The sequence below is a fragment of the Littorina saxatilis genome, linkage group LG2 (genome assembly GCF_037325665.1).
Source record: "Littorina saxatilis isolate snail1 linkage group LG2, US_GU_Lsax_2.0, whole genome shotgun sequence".
Classification (NCBI taxonomy): domain Eukaryota; kingdom Metazoa; phylum Mollusca; class Gastropoda; order Littorinimorpha; family Littorinidae; genus Littorina; species Littorina saxatilis.
Window position 1 is genome coordinate 44298866 of NC_090246.1, and position 21033 is coordinate 44319898.

General features: G+C 39.4%; 1 protein-coding gene and 1 long non-coding RNA gene across 3 annotated transcripts in view; one reads left to right on the forward strand and one right to left on the reverse strand.

The window, feature by feature from the left end:
- The first annotated feature begins 4753 nt into the window (after positions 1–4753).
- The window catches only part of LOC138955403 (calcium/calmodulin-dependent protein kinase type II delta chain-like), a 396239-nt gene continuing 379959 nt past the window's right edge, over positions 4754–21033 (forward strand). For both annotated transcript variants that reach the window (XM_070327018.1, XM_070327025.1), the window contains exons 1-2: positions 4754–4847; positions 5200–5294. In XM_070327018.1, the coding sequence (XP_070183119.1) occupies positions 4783–4847; positions 5200–5294 (160 nt within the window). In that variant the 5' untranslated portion in view covers positions 4754–4782. The remainder of the gene's footprint in view (positions 4848–5199; positions 5295–21033) is intronic.
- Positions 13101–18178, reverse strand: LOC138959063 (uncharacterized). Its single transcript, XR_011453601.1, has 3 exons — positions 18149–18178; positions 13502–13603; positions 13101–13256 (listed from the first exon to the last, which is right to left on the reverse strand). It is a non-coding gene; the product is annotated as an uncharacterized lncRNA (long non-coding RNA).

Sequence of the window (21033 nt, forward strand, 5' to 3'; positions counted from 1 at the left end):
CCATACTTCCCAAGCCTTCTGTTTCCCCAATACCATTGAAGAACGACATAGTGTCACAGCCTGTAAGGCTATGCAAAATGGGCAGACAGGGTGACTTCTCTTGGCCAATGGCTTTGACAATGTGGCGATACACTTCACGAGCAGAAAAAACCGCAACACAACTGGAATGAGAAGCAGACTGTCTGGCCTCCTCTACATCCATGGTGCAGGAAATCAGCCTGGGGTACCCTTCACACAAAAGATGAAAAGTGACATTTTTATTTGAATGTATTTGAATAATGTTTACTATCTCAGAGAGTCGGTCAAAGCCCCCCAGCAAGCCTTCACACAACAGACCAAAATGAAAGAAAATTTTATTTCATGAATTCGTATAATTCTTACTGTTTCATGTTAAAAAAACAAAAAAACAGTTTCCAGTGACCCAACTGATTCTGGAATCTTTCTGACCGCTACATTTATTCGCTTCAAACAGTCGCAAACAGAATGTTGACCACAGTGAGGGTACGTTAAACCCATCAAATTCACAGAGGTCGCTTACAAATTATGTGCAAACATGTTCCAATTAATACAAATAGAAAAATCTTACTGTTAAGCTAGACAGGATGTATTAGGTAACAAACCTTGATACAGTAGTACTAGTGAAATCAGCTCCCTTCTGTGGCACCAGAATAATTGCAGAACGCTTGTTCCCAGGAACCGGCATTTATTTATTTATTTATTAAGGAGATTTCTATATCGCATAACTAAAAGCACTATGCGCTTTACAATATCACTAGGTATAAGCACACGCAAACATACTCTGATTAAATAGAACTTAGCCTAACAAGACAATACTAAGAACACTAAACATTTGAGTTCATACAAAAATAGAGAATTAAATTAAATACTGGACAAACGATTAAAATAAGCTTAAGGCCTACACCGACTACCATGGACTATTTCAAATACAAAAATTTAGTTAGCTATAAAAGGCAGTGCATAAAACTCCATAATCCTAAGAAGGTCGATCAAATAAAAAACATAAAAGACTATTTAACTATAATTACTTCGTAAAAGATAATAAACATGGTATACAAAGCTGTAATTTTTAACAACAAATCATGCCATATTGCACAACACATTTTGACACACACCCAACCTCACACAAGCACACATACACACTTACACACACACTCACGGAAATGAGCTGCACCTCGTCTGTCTGTTTATAGCAACACACACTGTCTGTCACGTACACTCCATGCAACTCAGTCTCTCCGTCTCTCCCTCGCTCTGCCTTCGTGTCTGTGTGTGTATCTGTCTCTCTCTCAATCTTTTTCTCTCTCGAGAGAGTCATGCGCTCTCTCTCTCTCTCTCTCTCTCTCTCGAGTCATTTTCTCTCACCCGGTGTTCATTTATCTGTTTCTCCGTCTCGAGTCACTCTCTGTCTATCTGTCTGTCTGTCTGTCTGTCTGTCTCTCTCTTTCTCTGTCTCTCTGTCTGTATGTATGTCTTTGTCTGTGTCTCCCTCTGAGCAAAGAGTGTATCTCTACGCCCGTAGGGATACACTCTTTGCTCTGAGTCTCTCCGCCTCTGTCTTTCCATGTATGTCTCTGTCTATGTGTGTGTGTGTGTGTCTCTCTCTCTCTCTCTCTCTCTCTCTCTCTCTCTCTCTCTCTCTCTCTCTCTCTCTCTCTCTCTCTCTCATCCGACTCCTGGCACGCAGGTCAAATCAGAGGTGTCAGTCTTGTGTTAACTTGAGTGCACGTGTACCCAGCAGGAGGGGGGTGATTCGGGTCAGAAGTGGGGTAACTCGACCATGCACTTGGCTTATGGTGGAGACAGCTGGAAGATCTCGGAATATAATTGAAGAGGAGTAGTCTTCCTTTTAGAAAATGTGTAGGCCTACTCTGCCTTGCAAATTAGAAGTTTGTGCTGTCCTGGCTGGGTAAAGGGAGAGAGGCCGGGGAGGGGAAGGTGGGGGGGGGGGGGGGAGGGGGGGTGGGTAAGAGAGGGGTAAGAGAGACGAAAGAGGAAACTGGACAGGGAAAAGTCACTGCCTGAAGCATTCAATAAAGCCAGAAAAAAAAGAAAGTACGACATGTAGGTTTTCAATTCATATTTTTGCAAAGTGTGTGTTCGTGGCTGCTTTCATGGGGTGCCTGTATCCTCAGGAATTTGAGGATTTCTTTTATCTCTCTTTTTCTGACACCGTTCATTTAACGTCATTTTTACAGGACAGTTTTTTTCCTTTCAGTTATACGTTGTAGTAGTTTGACCTTATTGTTTTAGTACAAGAAGAGCTCGTTCACCAGTAGCAGACTCACTCAGTCCGTCAGTGTGTCTGAGTGCAGGGCCGGACCCAGGGGGGGGTTCCAGGGGTTCCGGAACCCCACCCCTGGAAAAAGCATGTACCTTGCTTTGAGTGTTGTTGTTTTTTTACTAGTTTTAGCACCAAAACAATGCTGCTCTTAACCCTCAAAACAAGGCCCAGAATGCACCAGATTGCACAGATTTTAACCGTTTTTCAAAAATTGTCCGGGGGAGCATGCCCCCGGACCCCCCTAGTTCGCGCGCCTGCTTTGCAGGCGCACGCTTGTGGCTTCGCCACTTCGCTGATTTGCCCCCCCCAAAAAGGAGGAACCCCCCCCTTACAACTCATTTGGTCCGGCCCTGGAGTGTGTGTGATGGGGGGAGGGCCTCTCCCGTGACCGGCCACCTGCAATGTACGGACAGGTTTGCACTGGCCCTAGGGTGTCCGTTCATGAAAGCATAGACCTATATCTAAATATAGGTCCCTGATGAGAGGGACTGCTGTAGCAGTAAAACTAGTGTGATACATAAGTAATCAATTTATCCACTTATATATTCACAACAGGGACTTATCACTCTTTTTTGCATGTTTTTATGCCTACGTATTTTCAAATACTCTGCAACACATGTAACCCAAATACAACATGTGCCCGTACACCACCGCTTCTTTTATGAAAACATTGCTTCGGTATGTTGATTTTAATCAACCAATTTTCTTGTCGTCACTTTTTGTCACTAGCGTTTGACTAGTCCATAATACATCTGACACAGCTGTTTGTAGTTTGGGTAATGCATTCACGGGCTATGGGGAGATCTCCTCTCATGCGCCCGTTTCTTTCACTTTTATAGCGTTTTTATAGATATAAAACATATAAATGAAAACAACATAAACTTGAAACAACACGCAATCATTTCTCATGTATAAAAAAACCAAAATAATACAAGCACATTAAAATTACACAGGCAACAACAACAACAACAACAACAACAACAACAACAACAGCAAGTACAAAAACAAAACAAAAAAACAATGATAATAATAATGTCGCCCCGACTGGCAGCCAAACGCCTTATGCTAGCGTGAGAGGTAAGCGCTCTAATTTCTATGCCTATCCGTACGCTTGGGTCGAACACCTCTAGCTGCGCTCAGCGATTGAGCGGTCGCCCATGCTTTGTTTCAGTTACAACTCCAACGATTATTAAGCAATGTTTTTGAAGTGTTGCGCCAGGTTTAAGCATCAGCATATCCACATCCACACGAAATTTGTGGTGAATCGGTCAAGAAACGCTGGAGGTATAGGCAAAGGAAATGACGTGTGAGCGCTAAACCGTGTGCAACCTCGGTACTCGCGTAGCCATTGGGTAGAAATGTTAACCACATATATACCATAACACTGAATGGTATATGTCATTCCAAATTTCACGATAACGGGCCCACAAACCCAGGAGAGGCTATTAGCGATCAAAACTGAGTGTCACGGACGGACGGACGGACGGACGGACTGACATACGGACGGACGGACGAACGGACGGACGGATGGAAACACGGACAGATGCCTAACAATATCGATTTGATGTAACACACAACGAATATGTAACAACAACAAAATCATTTGATTCAAGCGTATTTTCCATACGCAACCGTGACGAGTGTATGATAATGTCAACCTTCTTCAGTTGTACTAAAATTATAAATGGGGTTAGGGTTACGTTTTGTAAACTTATGCAAAAATTTAACGATCGATTTTTTTTGTTTTTGTGTATTTAATTGTGTAGACCCAGGTGTGCATTATGTCAAACTTTTATGAAAATGTAACGGTTCTATTAGCAGATATATTCAGTTGAAGTGAGCAGGTGGTCTGATTTTAGCACGTAAAACGTCATGTAAATTAACGAATATTCGCCATTTCAGAAAGAATGGACACACTTATTCGTAACAAAATCCATCATTTTTATGTGCACAAAGTATTTGTGATTTTAATTAATCAGTTAGATCCCATTTCCAATAGCCTACCCTGATTTACAAAAAAACGTGAAATGTCAACATATTCATGAGGCTGTATCTTAAAAACGCAACGATCGATTTCTCTGATTTTAACACATTTGTTTTGTCAGACTTTAAACATACATCAGGCAAAATATTGGCGATTTTGAACGGTTGTTTAATCGGTGTCGGATGTCTTTAATAGACACGCACGTACTGTATGTAGGATAAACAGAATACTAGGTTACATGGCTTCCTGTTTGATACCAGTTTTACACTCGTTGTGTTTTCAAATATTGAAAAGCTGGCTTTCGCTCGCAGTTGAATATTTAAAAACACACTTGTGTAAAACTGGTATCACATAGGAAGCCATGTAATCTCTATTATTTTGTGTGCGGTAGCAGGCAGTATTGCATCCGCTTGCCTTTCGATTTCGTTGCTACAAGAGTCTCGCCTGCTGCGCGAGATATCTCGAGACTGATGCTGGGTGTCATTTAGCATTCAACATGGCCGCACCGACGTCTGCTGTGAAGTTTAATGATATATATGAATTAAAGGAAGAATTGGGAAAGTAAGTGGATTGGTTGTGACGAAGTGTGCTAGCTTATGTTTTAGCATGTTCCTCCTCCCGGAACCAAAGGTATTTTACAGGAGACAGAAGATTGAATTGACATAATTTATCAGACAAGAGGTAGTGGTCGAGCTTGTAGTTTGCTCCGACTGCTGTTTCACTTGCAACCGAAACAATTAATTTGATTCAAACACCACGAATCATATATCTAATGTAAAGTCATAACGATCGGTTTGCTCTTTGGGATGGAATTGTGAAAGAAATGTGGGTTGTGTTAATGAGGTCGTATTTTAGCGTACATGTGACTTCTTTCAGTTCCAGGTTCTTCCTAAACCCTTGTTTTGTTTTGCAGAGGAGCATTCTCAATCGTCAGACGATGTGTGCAGAAAGCAACTGGACTAGAATTTGCAGCAAAGATTATCAATACGAAAAAATTGTCAGCAAGAGGTAAGTGGACAAATCAATTGCATTTGTAGGTACCTTATGTAGTCTATGGACCATTTCGAAGCTGGGTTGGGAGAGGGGAGGAAGAGATAGCAGACTATCTGTTTCAGGACACCGATAGACGCCTGAAGATTTTCTAAATGGTCGCTAGGCCATATGTATCCACTCCGTATCATGAGTATTTTTTTGTTTCTAGGTGCGTACATGTAGTGTGTTTATTAGGCATGGGAATTGCGGGGGCTTGTAAGGCTTACGCGCTTCGTGCCATCATTTTGGCGCTTCGCGCCATCGAACTTGACGCTTTGCTATTACTTACACATTTTCAGTGTTTGTATCAGGATTAACAATCATTGACTCGAGGGAGTGAACTCTAAATATGGTCAAGAGTACAGAATAGTGTCCAGTCTCTGTGACATGAGCATGACAAATATAATTTTGTCATAAAACAATCTTTTTTACTTAAATTGGAGCATATAGTTATCTTGATACTTCCTACCAAAAGAATTTTCAAATGGGCTTTTTACTGAGTAGTATTTGAAGAAAATGTATTTGGTTTGCATGTAACGGTAACACCGTGACCCTTTCAATCAACATCAACGTAAAACAAATCCAGTTTAATTCCAGGTCTTTATTTAACTTTAACAGCCTGCTACAAGTGTACTTTCAATGATTAAATCATAACAAGAGTGTTCTAGTCTGATACAGTATTGAAAACTGCATCTAACTGTTGCATGTGGTCATGGCTCAGAAAAGGTGTCGAATTTGTGGGACACTTGAGTCACAAATACAAACTCTTGGATTACTTTCCATTTTGGGGTCCAGCAAAACTGTTTATGTGTTTAGTTGTGTCTGGGCAGTAACAATGTATTTTCATCAATTACTGCGGAATGAATTGCATTTAAAATTTTAACTGGAGTGTGTTACATAACACAGTGTCACACATTGTTTTCTAATACACAGTTAACAGTAAACCTACACAATAAAAGTTAACTGCATTATTTAGTATCTACCTTGATCTTCATTTGTGAAAAGTGGCATTCCCCGACAGCAATAATCTGCATATCTAGGTACCCTAGGAATGTGTGTGTGTTACAGGAACACCAATAAACAAAACAACGATCAAACAAGTACTCAAAGAACTGAAAAGATTACTGTTTCAGCAGTCAATCTATTCTTAGTTCCACACACTTCATACGGACAGTCTGCAAACAAAATCAAATCAGAACAAGATGTGAACATGTATTCAAACAAAAATCAACTTTCTGTGTCTCACAACACAGACATTCAAAACTGCAAAATTCCTATTTATTTTACACACAAAACCTTAGAAATACATGTAATGGGAAGAGAAACAAGTACATAATGGTAAAGAGTTGAAATGCATCAATGATACCGGACCAGTTATTCCCATTATCAGTTATCTGTCAAGTCATTCCTAAAAGTTTCCAATGAGTGTGTTACATTTCACCAAAAAAATCAAACTTTAGGACACTGTCAAGATATTCACATGAAAAATGCATGCAAAAGAATGAAAAATGAAAGAGCAAAACCATAACGACCTAACAATGATGTATTATGACTTCTACCATGCTCCAATTCACAATACAGAGAAGATTTTCTCACTTTTGACACTGAGTGTGTTACATTTCACCAAAAAAGTGTTACTTCACATTATTTTGTAGGGTATAAAGCATATATCCATCCACTTGGTAATGAAAAAATACACTGTACAAAAAAACTTGATAAACCCAACAAAAAATCTTCAGGTTGAAGGCGGATTTTGAAGTTATCAAGAAAAATGCTGTTTATTCGCCAATGAGTGTGTTACAAAACACTGTCATAACATGAACAAAACGTTGTCCCTATTCAGTGCATTCAGTTAATTGTGAAATTAATTGTAAGAATGACACCATGGTTGCTACACAACTATTGAAACTATTGTTGACACATTCAGCATGCTGGTAAATTCATATCAGCAAAGAAAGTGTCTCTGAGTTTGTTACACAACACCAATTTGTGTTACAAGCACCAACACAAACTCACCGTAACAAAAGTAAAACTTGAATACATCATGAAAAAATGTCAAAGTCAGGTTAATATGCATTTAACAACACACACTTCAGTGATGATTAATTCATGGGTGAAAGTAGCCCGTCAATTGACTGAAATCCGTCAATCTGAAAATAAGTCTGACGGAAATTCCGTCAATCCGCAATTTTTATTAAAAAAAAATAAAAAAATAAGCGGAACGCGTTTTCGAACTGCTATGCGGTAAACCCCGTAGGTGAGGTTTCTTCGCTTTCGGATTCGCTCTGCATCACGATAAAAAAAAAGTTCTCGCGTTTTGGCAGGCATTACGAAGTGGTGACATGATTTCTGCGGAAAACGCATGGACAGATCTTATTGATGCTGGTCTAGCCAACAAAGGCGATGGGACTGGTTGGAGTTCATGAAACTAAAACTGTGTGTGATAAGTTTGGTGCTTGAAACTCAAGTGCTTTTCCATGAGAACTTTGCACTATAAGAGATGCTACTGCTTAGTTGCTACTTTGTGCAGTGCTACATCATGCTGTTTGCATGTGTGACATTCTGTTTCATCATTTATTTCAATGCCTGTCTGGCAATGTTTGCTTCTTATAATTAAATATTTCGAACTTTTATTTCAGTTGTTCAGTTGTTCAGTTTCTATTTCATTTAGTAATTGGCTGTTGTCAATGTTAATTGTTATCAATTGTGTCGTTGTGTTGGAAGATGCAAGTGTGAAAAGATACAAAAGAAAAATGATTACTTCTGTGAATTGTTTTGATTTTGTTTACCCTTTTTACCATATCATTAGAATCTGAAGGTATTTTTTTGACCTGCATGATAGTGACAAAAAGTGTATTTTTTTGCCAGGAAAGGCCACAAAATCACAATGTATAATGCAAAAATTCGTTTTCGGCCGGGGGGCGTTGCCCCCCTGGACCCCCTAACGGGGCCCTGCCCCGTACCCCGCCAGGGCCTGGGCGGCCCCTGGACCCCTGCCTCAAAAAATTTTCAGTCAATTTGATTTTCATAGCTTTCACCCATGTTAATTGATATGGTACTCTAGTAGACTAGTACACGTTTTTCTCACTTTCAGAACTGAGTGAGTTACTAACACTAACTTTGCAGCTGACATATTGGTGTAAGTAACACACTTATACACCAACAGCCATTAATTACAAAAATGCTAATAAGAATATTGAAAAGTTTTCACTTCAACATTATATTTCTCTAGTAAATTGAAGGGGTAATAAAAAACCCATATTGTTTATCCTGAGACAAGGTATTGGGAGTAGGTTACTTAACACAATTGTGCCTGTGATGTTTTAGTGTGTGTAACGCACTCAACACTGTTCCTAAAAAAAACCCTCCAATTCAAAACAATAAACGCAGACATCATTTTCTGTTTACTTGATTCATTCCTTACTTTGTTCCAGCAAGATTTAAATAATTTTCAAGATAACTGTACAAACTATTTGAGTGTGTTACCTCTCACGATGTGCGAGTGGTGTGAGTAACACACACAACGTAAAAAAACATATCTTTCTTTTTCCTGTCATTCATTTCATTAAAATGGCATGAAAACAAAGCACAAGGTGAACTGTATGGAAAGACAATAGAAAAGGACAGAAAAAAACACATGCAATCAGGGGTGTCGTTTGGGTCGGCCCTTCGGCCAATCGCCGATTTTTTTTTACTTTGGCCGAAACTTTCATGTCCCTATCGGCCAAATGTCCGAAGAGTATTCGCCTGAATCGGCCAACGTTTGTCCAGTTGCTTTTATTGGTCAGGCTTTGATTGCTAAAACTGCTGCCGATGTACTAAGTCAACTGACTGACGTTTATTTTCTTCGCGAATACCAAAAACGAAACATCAATGTTTTGAACGGAAGCCATTGATGAAAATATAGATGCCAGAGTGGTTTCCCTTGGACAAGGGAAACCACACTCTTAGCGTTTGCGTCCGCCAGTTCGCGATAGTTTATCAGTCAGTCAGTGATTTCGATTTGGATTTGAACATCATGTCGCAAAAATAAAAATAAAAAAAATTGGCCAAGGTTTGCTACCCTTCGCCAAGGTAAGTGATTCCGGACAAAATGACAGCAACACCGCGAATGTGGACAGTGTCAGTGTGAGTGGTAGTAAGCTTAGTGTTGTCGAGTGGATCGAAGCAGACGATAGTCACCGCAAATCGAAATCTGCTGAGCCAGATAATGAAAAGCGTCCTCCAAATCGTGGTTTCCAAGCATAATGGCTCACCCTACACAATCTTTTATTGGTGTTTTACCAGTCATGTTTCCCAAGGCTTGTCAAGATTTGCACAAGATTCGAAGACTTTTACTTTCAAGAACTTAAAGTTAAAGGTTTGAAAAAAGTTTCAGAGAACTGGTGTCTGTTTTAGTTAAATCAGCAAAGCTGATTGTTTCAGATGCAGTATGCAACATATAATCCAGGGGCGGATTAAGGGGGGGGGGGGGGGGGTGTTACAGGGGTTCCTGACCCCTCCCCCCCCAAAATAAAAGTAAAGCCGGGGGAAGAGTTAATTGTTTAATTGTCACAGTATGAGACATGTCTTCCTTCTAACCATACTATATGACGTTGGGAGCAGATATCAGTGAAGATAAATTTCCATTAATACTAACGTTAAAAGAAATAATGAGTGGCTGCTGACACCAATTGATCATGTTTAGAATCAAGGATAAGCCACAAATTGTTTATAAAATAGCTAAAATTCTTCAGCTTCATGGGGGCTTGGCCCCCCAGACCCCCCAACGGGACTCTAGACCCCAGGTTGTACCCCCCCCCCCCCCCCCCTGGCTTAACTGCTCCGTCTGTATTGGTGTTCCCCTCTTGAGTCTTGTGCTTCAATGTTGCGGTGACTTTGGATGAGCCAAAATAATAGCCGAACATTTTCCAAGATGTCCTAAAGCTTTCTGACAGTTTCGGCCAAATGTCCCAACAATAAAATGTCTAGCAACACCCCTGTGCAATGACATGAAAGCTGAATAACTTGGGAAATTGGTTGAATCGTCTCAAACAGATGTCTTTAAAAATCAAAATAAAGAAAAATCTTTGTCCTAAAAAATGCAAATTTTATCAAAACAAATCACAATAACACTTCTAACTTTCAGATGAAAAAAAAAAGGAAGAAAGTTGTTATTTAGTGAAAATAACAGTGTTTCAAACTGCAGGTGAGTGTGTTACAGACAACGAAAAACCAGTGGTTCTTACCTTGGCCGTTATCTTCGATGTCCTCCATGCCACACTGAGTTCTGAGTTCGAGACAGTGAATGCAACTTTGTAGCAGACGATAGAACAGTTGTTTCCACCGGAGGAAGTCAGGAACATGTCGATGAATAACTTTGATTTACGTTGTTACTTTTCGCGGTAACACGATAGTACACAACAACGAACTTAAGACTTATTTTCATTGCTTTGTCTTCTGTGTTTGTGCATATTTTTTTTTTTTAGTAGTAGATTGGTCTTTCTTGTCCAAGTTTATCGCTTAGTTCAACGTCTGTCATCATTATTAAAAGCGCGGCAAAAGCCAAAACTGCCTACGTGACTCCTAACACGAAAAGTAACACACTGGCCGTTGTAGTCTAAACATGATCTCAGCCGACTGTTGGGGTGAGCTACAGGTTATCGTGCAGTATGTAAACAATAACCAACACCTTCTCTTTCCATCTCCATCAAGTTTTTATCCAAGCAGTGTGTGTAGGATGCGCAAATACGACGTTTCGACACCAAGTAAAAAAGTGTCCCAACTTCCGGCCCGAAAATCGACGTAAATTCACTGTACGATTGCGCCTTGCTCGAAAACAAAGTCATCAAACCTTTCGGTTTCTACCAGAATAGTAACTTTATTCATATCTGCACCCAGTGTCAGTACTTTCAAAGGTAGAATAAACCATATAGTGAGCATGTTGACCAATTTCAGATTGCTATGACAGTTCGAGACAGTTGTTGTACTGAAACTAGTGCTTCATGAGTCCCTTGTTTCGAATTTTGATAGATGCAAGATATTTGCAAGGCTTTTTTTTTTCTTTTTTTTCTCTTCTCTTCTCTTTTTTTGGTTTGTTTTTTGTCTTTCCTTTTCTTTTTTTTTGGTATTTATTTTCATTTTTGACTCACATGAGAAGCAAAAGTAAGTCTATGTACTCACCCGAGTCGTCCGTCCGTCCGTCCGGCCGTCCGGAAAACTTTAACGTTGAATATTTCTTGGACACTATTCAGTCTATCAGTACCAAATTTGGCAAGATGGTGTATGATGACAAGGCCCCAAAAAACATACATAGCATCTTGACCTTGCTTCAAGGTCAAGGTCGCAGGGGCCATAAATGTTGTCTAAAAAACAGCTATTTTTCACATTTTTCCCATTTTCTCTGAAGTTTTTGAGATTGAATACCTCATATGATATATAGGGCAAAGTAAGCCCCATCTTTTGATACCAGTTTGGTTTACCTTGCTTCAAGGTCAAGGTCACAGGAGCTCTTCAAAGTTGGATTGTATACATATTTTGAAGTGACCTTGACCCTGAACTATGGAAGATAACTGTTTCAAACTTAAAAATGATGTGGGGCACATGTTATGCTTTCATCATGAGACACATTTGGTCCCATATGATCAAGGTCACTTTGACCCTTATGAAATGTGACCAAAATAAGGTAGTGAACCACTAAAAGTGACCATATCTCATGGTAGAAAGAGCCAATAAGCACCATTGTACTTCCTATGTCTTGAATTAACAGCTTTGTGTTGCATGACCTTGGATGACCTTGACCTTGGGTCAAGGTCACATGTATTTTGGTAGGAAAAATGTGTAAAGCAGTTCTTAGTGTATGATGTCATTGCTAGGTTTAGTTACCCTAAAGGTCGAGGTCAAGCATGTGAGTCGTATGGGCTTTGCCCTTCTTGTTGAGATATGATCTGCAGTGTGAAAAAAAACAATCTCACGCCCATAACGCAAACTCATTTGGTCGTGTTCTGCCGATACTATAATGTTTTTCTTTCCTAAAACACACTATAATAGTAGCCCTTCCAAATGTCTGTGCTAAAACTGACTTGTCTGTGTTGTCAATGATTTTGCTACAGTGTGAGAACAAAAAGTCTAACAAATCTCACGCCCATAACGCTGTGACACGAAAACTCATTTGGTCGTGTTCTGCCGATACTATAATGTTTTTCTTTCTTAAAACACACTATAATAGTAGCCCTTCCCAAATGCTAAAAATGACTGGTCTGTGTTGTCAATGATTTTCTGCGAGAATGCGATCTATCTGTTTGTCGCAAAGACCGTGTGACACGAAAGTTATGAGCGGAAGACAAATCTGCTGAGTGCAATTACGTTTCAGAAGAGAGTTGGTTAAAACAGTTTATCACTCAGACACGCAAAGGAACACTATAACTTTATTATTCAGGCCATATTTGCTTTCCTTTGTCATGTATGAAAGTACTGGCCTTGGTTGAAGAAAGTGACCTGTCGCTGTGCAACAAATTTGTCGCCATTTTCCGCCGTGTTTTGTAAATAAAACGTGTTTACTACCCACACATACAAAACGATGTTGTTGGTTCTTTTTATTTTCTTATTGTTTGATTCATGCTTAGCAGTTTAGTATGCTTTGTTTTCTTCTCAATTCAATGGATGGCTATAAAATAAGCATTTAAATGTGAAGGTGTTAATATTACCCATGATCTGAGCCGTTCACATTAACAAAACAGCGTTCCACCCACTCGTATTATTTTTTATTGTTTTTGTTTTTTTATTATGGAGGGAATGCATCTAGGCTGGTTGACCTCATGCTAAACAAATACATGACAACAGTACAGCTTCAGAAATCTTAGTGCATGGGAACAAAGGGCCACACATAGAAGTCTGTTTGCTTTCACGCTGTTTCTTCAGGAAATGTACTTCTGCACCATCACCAATGAGGGCTTGAATCTGCAACACAAAATAACAAGAAATTCCGAGGTGATATTCAAAGCGTACCAGTTCCACATAACTAATCTCATGAAAATCATCAATTTGATTGAATTAAACATAAATTACTATGCATGTTAATATATTCGTGTACATTTAAACAAAAACTAGTATCATCGGTACTGAAACAAAAAAAATAAATAAATCCCCAGTGCCTCAATTCTCACTATTTCTTCCTGAATGTATTGAAGTCCTTGTACTCTTACCCCTGGAAATGCAGGTCACAGTATTGTCAGCTGAGTCCACACCACTCTGTTCTGCAAACTTCACTGGATGTTGTTTCAGTTGATAGTGTCCAGGGGGTGTACCTGAGAAGGAAGAAAATTTAAAAAAAATTAAATGCTGGACCGATGAAACAAACTTTTTTGTGTCCTGAAATAGCATTCCTAATGCTGTTGATCATGTGTGTGTTATGTTACATTGTCATTCAAACACATACTGTTAAAACTCATCCTAATACATAATTATTCACTCTTAGTCTGAAAACACTCACCTTCTTTGTGAATTTTTGTTTTTACCGAGTAAAGTTACATTCAAGCAATAGATTAAGTGGGTTTTTATTTGTTTGTTGACCTGCATTAAACCATATCTTGGTTGTTAAGCAGCCTTAAAAAAAAAGCATCCACAGAAAAGAAAGAAAAGATAATAAACTATGTTGACGGCAATTTTTACTCATACATGTAACTTAACACCGAATAATCCCTTAGTCTATGATTATGTTTGTGTTATGTGACATTCAAACACATGTTTTAAAAAAATGCTTGTACTAAATGATCCACTCTTTGAACATTATAGTGTGCAATTAGTGTGCACAAAAATGTGAAATTCTTCAAGATACGTTTGAAAGTAACTTTACACAAAACCTATGGTGTCATGTTACATGCAAACACCTTTAATCTATTTTGAAGCATTAAACAGTTTGAAAAGCAAAATTGTTGACTGTTTCCATCCAGTCACCTTTCAAAGTGGGATTGAACCAGTCAATGAAATCCTGAGTTCATCTTAGCAATGCCATTTGAAAATGTCAGTATGACTGCAGGTAACATAACATGCATTTGTCGTGTTAAGTTACTTGCATGCACGTTTTTACTGCATGTAACATAATGCACAATTATAATTCAAATGTTACCATGAAGCAAACAATTCATTTGTATTAAAAAGCTCCTATTCAATAGATTTTGCTATACCAAACTTGTGTGATGAAAAATACATGAGTGTAACTTAACACCACTCTTTATGGAGTAAAGTTACATACAAACACATATCACTAAAACATCCCTTGTGCAGGCGAAAACACAAACTGAAGTTAAAGATCGCCATTCAAAAGACATCATCTTGAAAAATCAGACAGGTTCTTGCAGATTCAGTTTCTATCAACAAGGTGATAGTTTGCATGTAACTGAACACGGGCATGTTGTCACTGTGATTGCGTTAGGTTACGTACGAACAGAAAATTCAAACTTAGGTTTTAGATCGTACCAGGGCCATCCACATTCATCGAGAATACGAATGCAGACCTGTTTACCAGTACGATTTGGGCGTATTTTGTACGCCAAATTATTATCGGTACGCAAATACGCGACACACGCACAAAATACGCCAAAGAAAAAGTCTAGAATACGTTTTCCGGTGTTGGTGTGCTGATTACGGGATGGTACAACCGATACCGGTTTCGGTCGAAGGGAGATAACCATGACAGCGAGTCTTCAGCTGTGGAAACCTTGTTCAGTTGTTGGCACGTGCGATCGTCTGGACAATCGTGGCAAAATGAAGCGGAAAAATGTGCCAGTTTCGGATGACTGTACCAAATCTAAACAGCAGAAGCAGCAGATTTTCTTGGAGAAATATAAGAAAGAGCCAGGAATTGTGGAGTCTACTATGGGAAAAAGTCATGCACACTGCAAGTATTGTAAATCAGATTTCTCCGTTGCCCATGCTGGGAAATATGACATCGAACGACACTGCAGTTCCAAAACTCACCTGGACAAGGTTGCTGCAAAGAAATCCGCTGAAAGCTGCCAAGGAATTATGAAGTTCATTCCCGCAAAGCAAATCCTGCCAGAAGAAAAGGCTGTAGTCCGTGCTGAAGCAATGTTTTCTGAGATGATTGTAAAAATGAACTTGCCACTGTCAACCGCAGATGTTATTTCACGAACTTCATCTTTTCATTATCAATCTGTTTGGAAGACACTGGTTATAATGCTATAAACTGACAGGTAAATAAAATTGTTTTATCCCTGTTGTATTGGAAGGGGTTAAATTCTGAAGGTGTTCACAAGACATGCAGCTCTTACACAAACACGTTTGCACTCACGCGTACATTTTCCCCAGCCCATATGTGCACGTCCTAGATACTGGGAAATACTATGGGTTGTCAACTTTGAATGACTGTCACAATATCTCTGAGCAATGGATGACAAAGGGGATGCTTTGATGTCAAAGGGGATGGATTTGACTTACTGTAACAACCAAGTTTGGGTTTCCAAACATTGCTGTGGGTTTTAAACGATTTAATTTTTTAGCCAAAATGCCCCCAAAACAGCACCTAAAACTGGGACAAAAATACACCAGTCTGTGTTGCAGCTGTACATAATGGAGAATAAAGCTCTGTGAATTTTATTGTGATGTTTATGGGTCAGCTGAAGGATTATTCTCGACATACACACTCAAGAATTACATCCATTTTTCTTCTTCTGGGAGTTTGATCGGTGAAGAAAACGCGTTATCGTGCGTTACATTGGTTTCCAGTTTCGACGTCAGTACGAAGTATGATCCCCCCTACACGGGAACCCTTCAAATAGTTCACTTTTAGGATTTAATCATTTCAAAGACATTTTCTTTTCATAACACAACACGGAGTTATGAAACCCTTTCATCTGAGCTTTTAATCACAGATGTTGGTAACCTACTCCTCTTTCGTTTCTTTCAGTAACGCACGACAACGCAGCCAGCGTTAACATGTAGTCTCGGTTGTCCCGTGAAAGTCGTGCGTTGGACCAAAACAGCCCAGTGGAAATTTCCACTGATGACGTTGTGACACGGGTCACGTGAATACTAACTGAGAATTTTGCTACAAACACGCGTCGGTTTCCGGTTTTTGGAATGAAACGCACGCTCGATGTCATCGTATCCTCACTGTTCGAACGCCGATTTCGAATCACAGTAGGCCTTCCCAACTGTTTGATGGTAACTGAAGTCTTCCCTAATGATTTTGATACGTAGTCATTGTTACTGTTTCCAATATTTATAAGAATAAAGCAAGATACAATGCATATTTCAAGCCACAAGCATGCTCACAAGTGGCGCCATGTTGAAATGTTCGTTTCTTCTGTAACATACGATCGACGATCGGACAATGCACTTATTTAACAACTGTTTTAAGAGCATGTTAAAAACTATTTTGCATTCTCTTTTATATGCTTTTTGAAAGAACTGAGTGCTTTGTTTCACTTTTATTGGGTTTTACTAAATGATGTTATTCCTGTTGTGCGCTACGAAGAACCGGAAGTTTACAGCGAAAGCAAGGTCAGATCGTTTCGTGTGAAACGCACACAAGCTTCGCTCGATGTTTTAGTATGAGACAAAGCACAAACACACACAAAATATGCGCCTAAAGCAACATTGCCTTACTTATTGTTACTCACTGTATTTAATTTTAGGGATTCTTGATTAACTGATCTTTTGTGTAGCTTGATTTCTTAACATTACCTGTTATGGTTTCCATGTAACTCACGCCAATATTCTCTCTGCATACTTACTATCAGTGAGCACACTACCAAAATTTTTTACTTGCTAAAAAGTATCTATCTCATCTCAAAACAGAAAGGGGTAACATGAATGCAAATGGCTTGCTATGACTGACAAGTGAAACTTTTGTCCCTGGAAATTGTGTGGGTTACGGTTTCCACTTTAGTCTCATATCTGGCCACCTTATACTTACCAATAATTTTAAACTTTTCTGCACAAAGCAGTTATATATTAATATTGTCTACATGCCATAAGCAATCAGTGAAATAAAATTCCTTTTGTTGGAGATAAAAGCCCAAAGTGGAAACCATGTAACCCACGACATCAAACGTACTACACGCATATACATGCCGTTTCTAGAATAATGCTTAAACATAAGGCCTTCTCATTGATGAATTAATTTGAAGGACAGTCTGTTGTACGTGAAAAAGTGTTTTTTACTCCATTTAGTCATGCTTTTTTTTCTGGTGTCCATGTCCCATAGTTGTGACCCAGTATCTAGGATGTGCACATATGGCTTTGCTTGCAAAGTACACCAACTTTTTGAAAAATACACTCACCTTTTTGGGAAAGTACTCTTGCCTCGGGTTTAGGGTAAACAGGTCTGCGAATGTTCAGATTTTGCATATTTGTTTTCCTTTCAAATTTCCCCGATTTAAAGTTAATGCAGCACTGACTTGCTTGTACGTAACGTTAACGACATGTACTTTCGTGTTAAGTTACGATCACGCATCAAGATGGTAAAAAAATGGTAGGTCGAAACAATTTTTTTCTATCCTTCGAGATCTCACAACACTACGTCCAAAATGGGTCTTCTCGATGTAAAACATGCAAAAAACATTCTTCTAAAGCAAACATAGTCACGCATGTAACATTAAAAACATTAACACCAAAAGTAAACATGGTCATTCACAAACATGTGCTCATAACAGATCAACAAACATTTTCCACAATTCCAAATGCGACTAAGATAACCCCTGCTAACACTGTTTTCACGTTTATGCCGTTGTTCGTAAAAGAGATAACGTATTTTGGTCACTTTACTTGCATTTCATGTATTTCACTGACAAAACTGCATGAATGTAACCATTAACAGCAACACTCACCTCCTGCATTTTCGCCACAATGATCCATCGATGCTTCGACCAAAACAGCATGTCACCGGCTTTTTTGTAAACAATATTCAAAATGGCCGCCGCTTACGCAAAATCTCGTTCACGTCCTAGTGAGGGATCGTTTTTTGTTGCATGCGCGTAACATAACATTTACGCGGTTTTCAATTATTTTTCCCTTGGACTGCTATGTAGAGTGGAATCAAGAAACCGCTTAAAGTCCTATGCCGAAATGAAGGCAGCGACAGAAGCTTTAAAATCATGCTGTTTCCCACCTACGCGAGACTTCCTACTCGTTGTTAAAATGAAGACGAACTAGGTACGAAAAACTAACGCGACGGTTACATGCAAGCAGCCGCCCTTTGAACGCAATTATACACATCGCCGGTCATTCGTTCGTCCTGACAGTAAACCTGCATTGAACTGTTTTGTCTTTCATAACATGATATGATTGATTCAGTTTCAAATTGTCTCTGGTAAAGCGAACATGCAGCTTCAAAGTGTAGTGTGTGAATTGTGTCACGTTTCGCATTTCGCCGACAACCGACTTTTTCGAACTAATCCACAGATATATAACTCAACAGACACAGATTTGAACACAAGAAGACATGCATATTGAAATCAACTTATTTTTAACAGATTAGAACAGGTTTGATTGAGGTGCATGTAGAATGGTTGCCTTTACAAGGCTAGTTTTGTGACCGACTCGTGATACAGGCACTTGACACTCTGTTGTACTCTTGACCATATTCCAGTGCACAAGAATTGATGACATCATGAATTGTTGCTGTGTGCACACACTCACAGTAATTGTATCAATCAGTGTTATTATTACACATTGGCAACAATCCCTTTCAGACTCTCTCCTTCTGCATCATTACTACATGCTTATCACCTGACATATGGTTTGGTAAAGTCAAAGATCTGCTATGCTAAGATGTGTCATTCCTTACTAGCAGCCTTTCCAAAATCCTCGTTCGGCGTACAAGGCTCTCATACTCACAGCAAGTGTGTGCTTCTGGGTTGGTGCAGCCGCTGACCAGCTCTGCGCGCTGATTATTTATAAGTTACATTCTTTTCCTGGCATTATTTCTAAATTAGATGTGCGGTACAGTTTGAAGACCATGGGTGTTGACTGTTAGCAAAGATATGTAGCAGTAGAATATGTTCGGTGTTGGTACAGACCTTTGCCAGATGAAAGTAAAGTTTTTTGAGTCACATGAGAAAAAGTGACTATGTAATCGGTCAGTGTTAGTCTGTCCGGCCGGCCGGCCGTCCGTCCGGCCGTCCGTAGACACCACCTTAACGTTGGACTTTTCTCGGAAACTATCAAAGCGATCGGGCTCATATTTTGTTTAGTCGTGACCTCCAATGACCTCTACACTTTAACGATGGTTTTGTTGACCTTTGACCTTTTTCAAGGTCACAGGTCAGCGTCAAAGGAAAAATTAGACATTTTATATCTTTGACAAAGTTCATCGGATGTGATTGAAACTTTGTAGGATTATTCTTTACATCAAAGTATTTACATCTGTAGCCTTTTACGAACGTTATCAGAAAAACAAGGGAGATAACTAGCCTTTTCTGTTCGGCAACACACAACTTAACGTTGGGCTTTTCTCGGAAACTATAAAAGTGACCGGGCTCAAATTTTATGTGAACGTGACTCATTGTGTTGTGAATAGCAATTTCTTCCTGTCCATCTGATGCCTCATATAATATTCAGAACTGCGAAAGTGACTCGATCGAGCGTTTGCTCTTCTTGTTCAAAATGGTGTCCAGTGACATGCTCGATTCAAATAAAATCAAGTATTGCAGTTTACACCAGGGGTGTACCTTAACTTTTTTGGCTACCAGCCAGACTTTGTGAGTTTTTTTGTATACATCACACACGATCAGTCGTCTGTAACCCATAGAATGAAGATTGCACTGAAGTTTTCGACAAGATCCATAAGATTGAATTATGCACTTAATTTCCTCATTTTTTGTTGTTGCATTATTTACAACAGCCCGTGAAATCATCCCGGTACCACAACCACCTTCTGTTATTTTCCATGGCCGTCAACTTTCCTTGCAAAATTTTCGCTTGCCTGCTGGTAATTTCCTCTGAATCTTTGAAAATGCAACTTTTCCACATTCCTTAGCTAACCACACAAGTCTGGTACGTTGTCCTACTTCAGAAATACTCAAAATCAGCTCCTTTAGACCACTACTATGACTACCCATGTACTTTCCGCATGCACTTTATATTTATTGTCTTCAGGAATTTTTTACATGTAAGTTGTGTTTACATGTATATGATTTTCATTTATGCTAAATTGGTATTGTATGCTTTATATTATACCATATTGTATTGTATTGTATGCTTTGACGGGCGCACTGGCGTGATGGTAAGATGTCGGCCTCTTAATCGGAAGGTCGTGAGTTCGAGTCCCGGCCGCGGTCGCCTGGTGGATAAAGGGTGGAGATTTTTCCGATCTCCCAGGTCAGCTTATGTGCAGACCTGCTAGTGCCTTATCCCCCTTCATGTGTACACGCAAGCACAAGACCAAGTGCGCACGGAAAAGATCCTGTCATGTCAGAGTTCGCTGGGTTATAGAAACACGAAAATACCTAGCATGCTTCCCCCGAAATCGGCGTATGCTGCCTGAATGGCGGAGTAAAAACGGTCATACACGTAAAAACCCACTCATGCAAAAACATGAATGAACGTGGGAGTTTCAGCCCATGAACAGAAAAGAAGAAGTATTGTATGCTTTAGTAGTTATGTTATTTTACTGCTTCCTTATCATGTTGACAGAAGATGTTATTTGGTGTCGATAATGACTGTATTGTACTTCGTAGTTTAATATTGTAAAGCACAGAGAGCAGAGAATTAT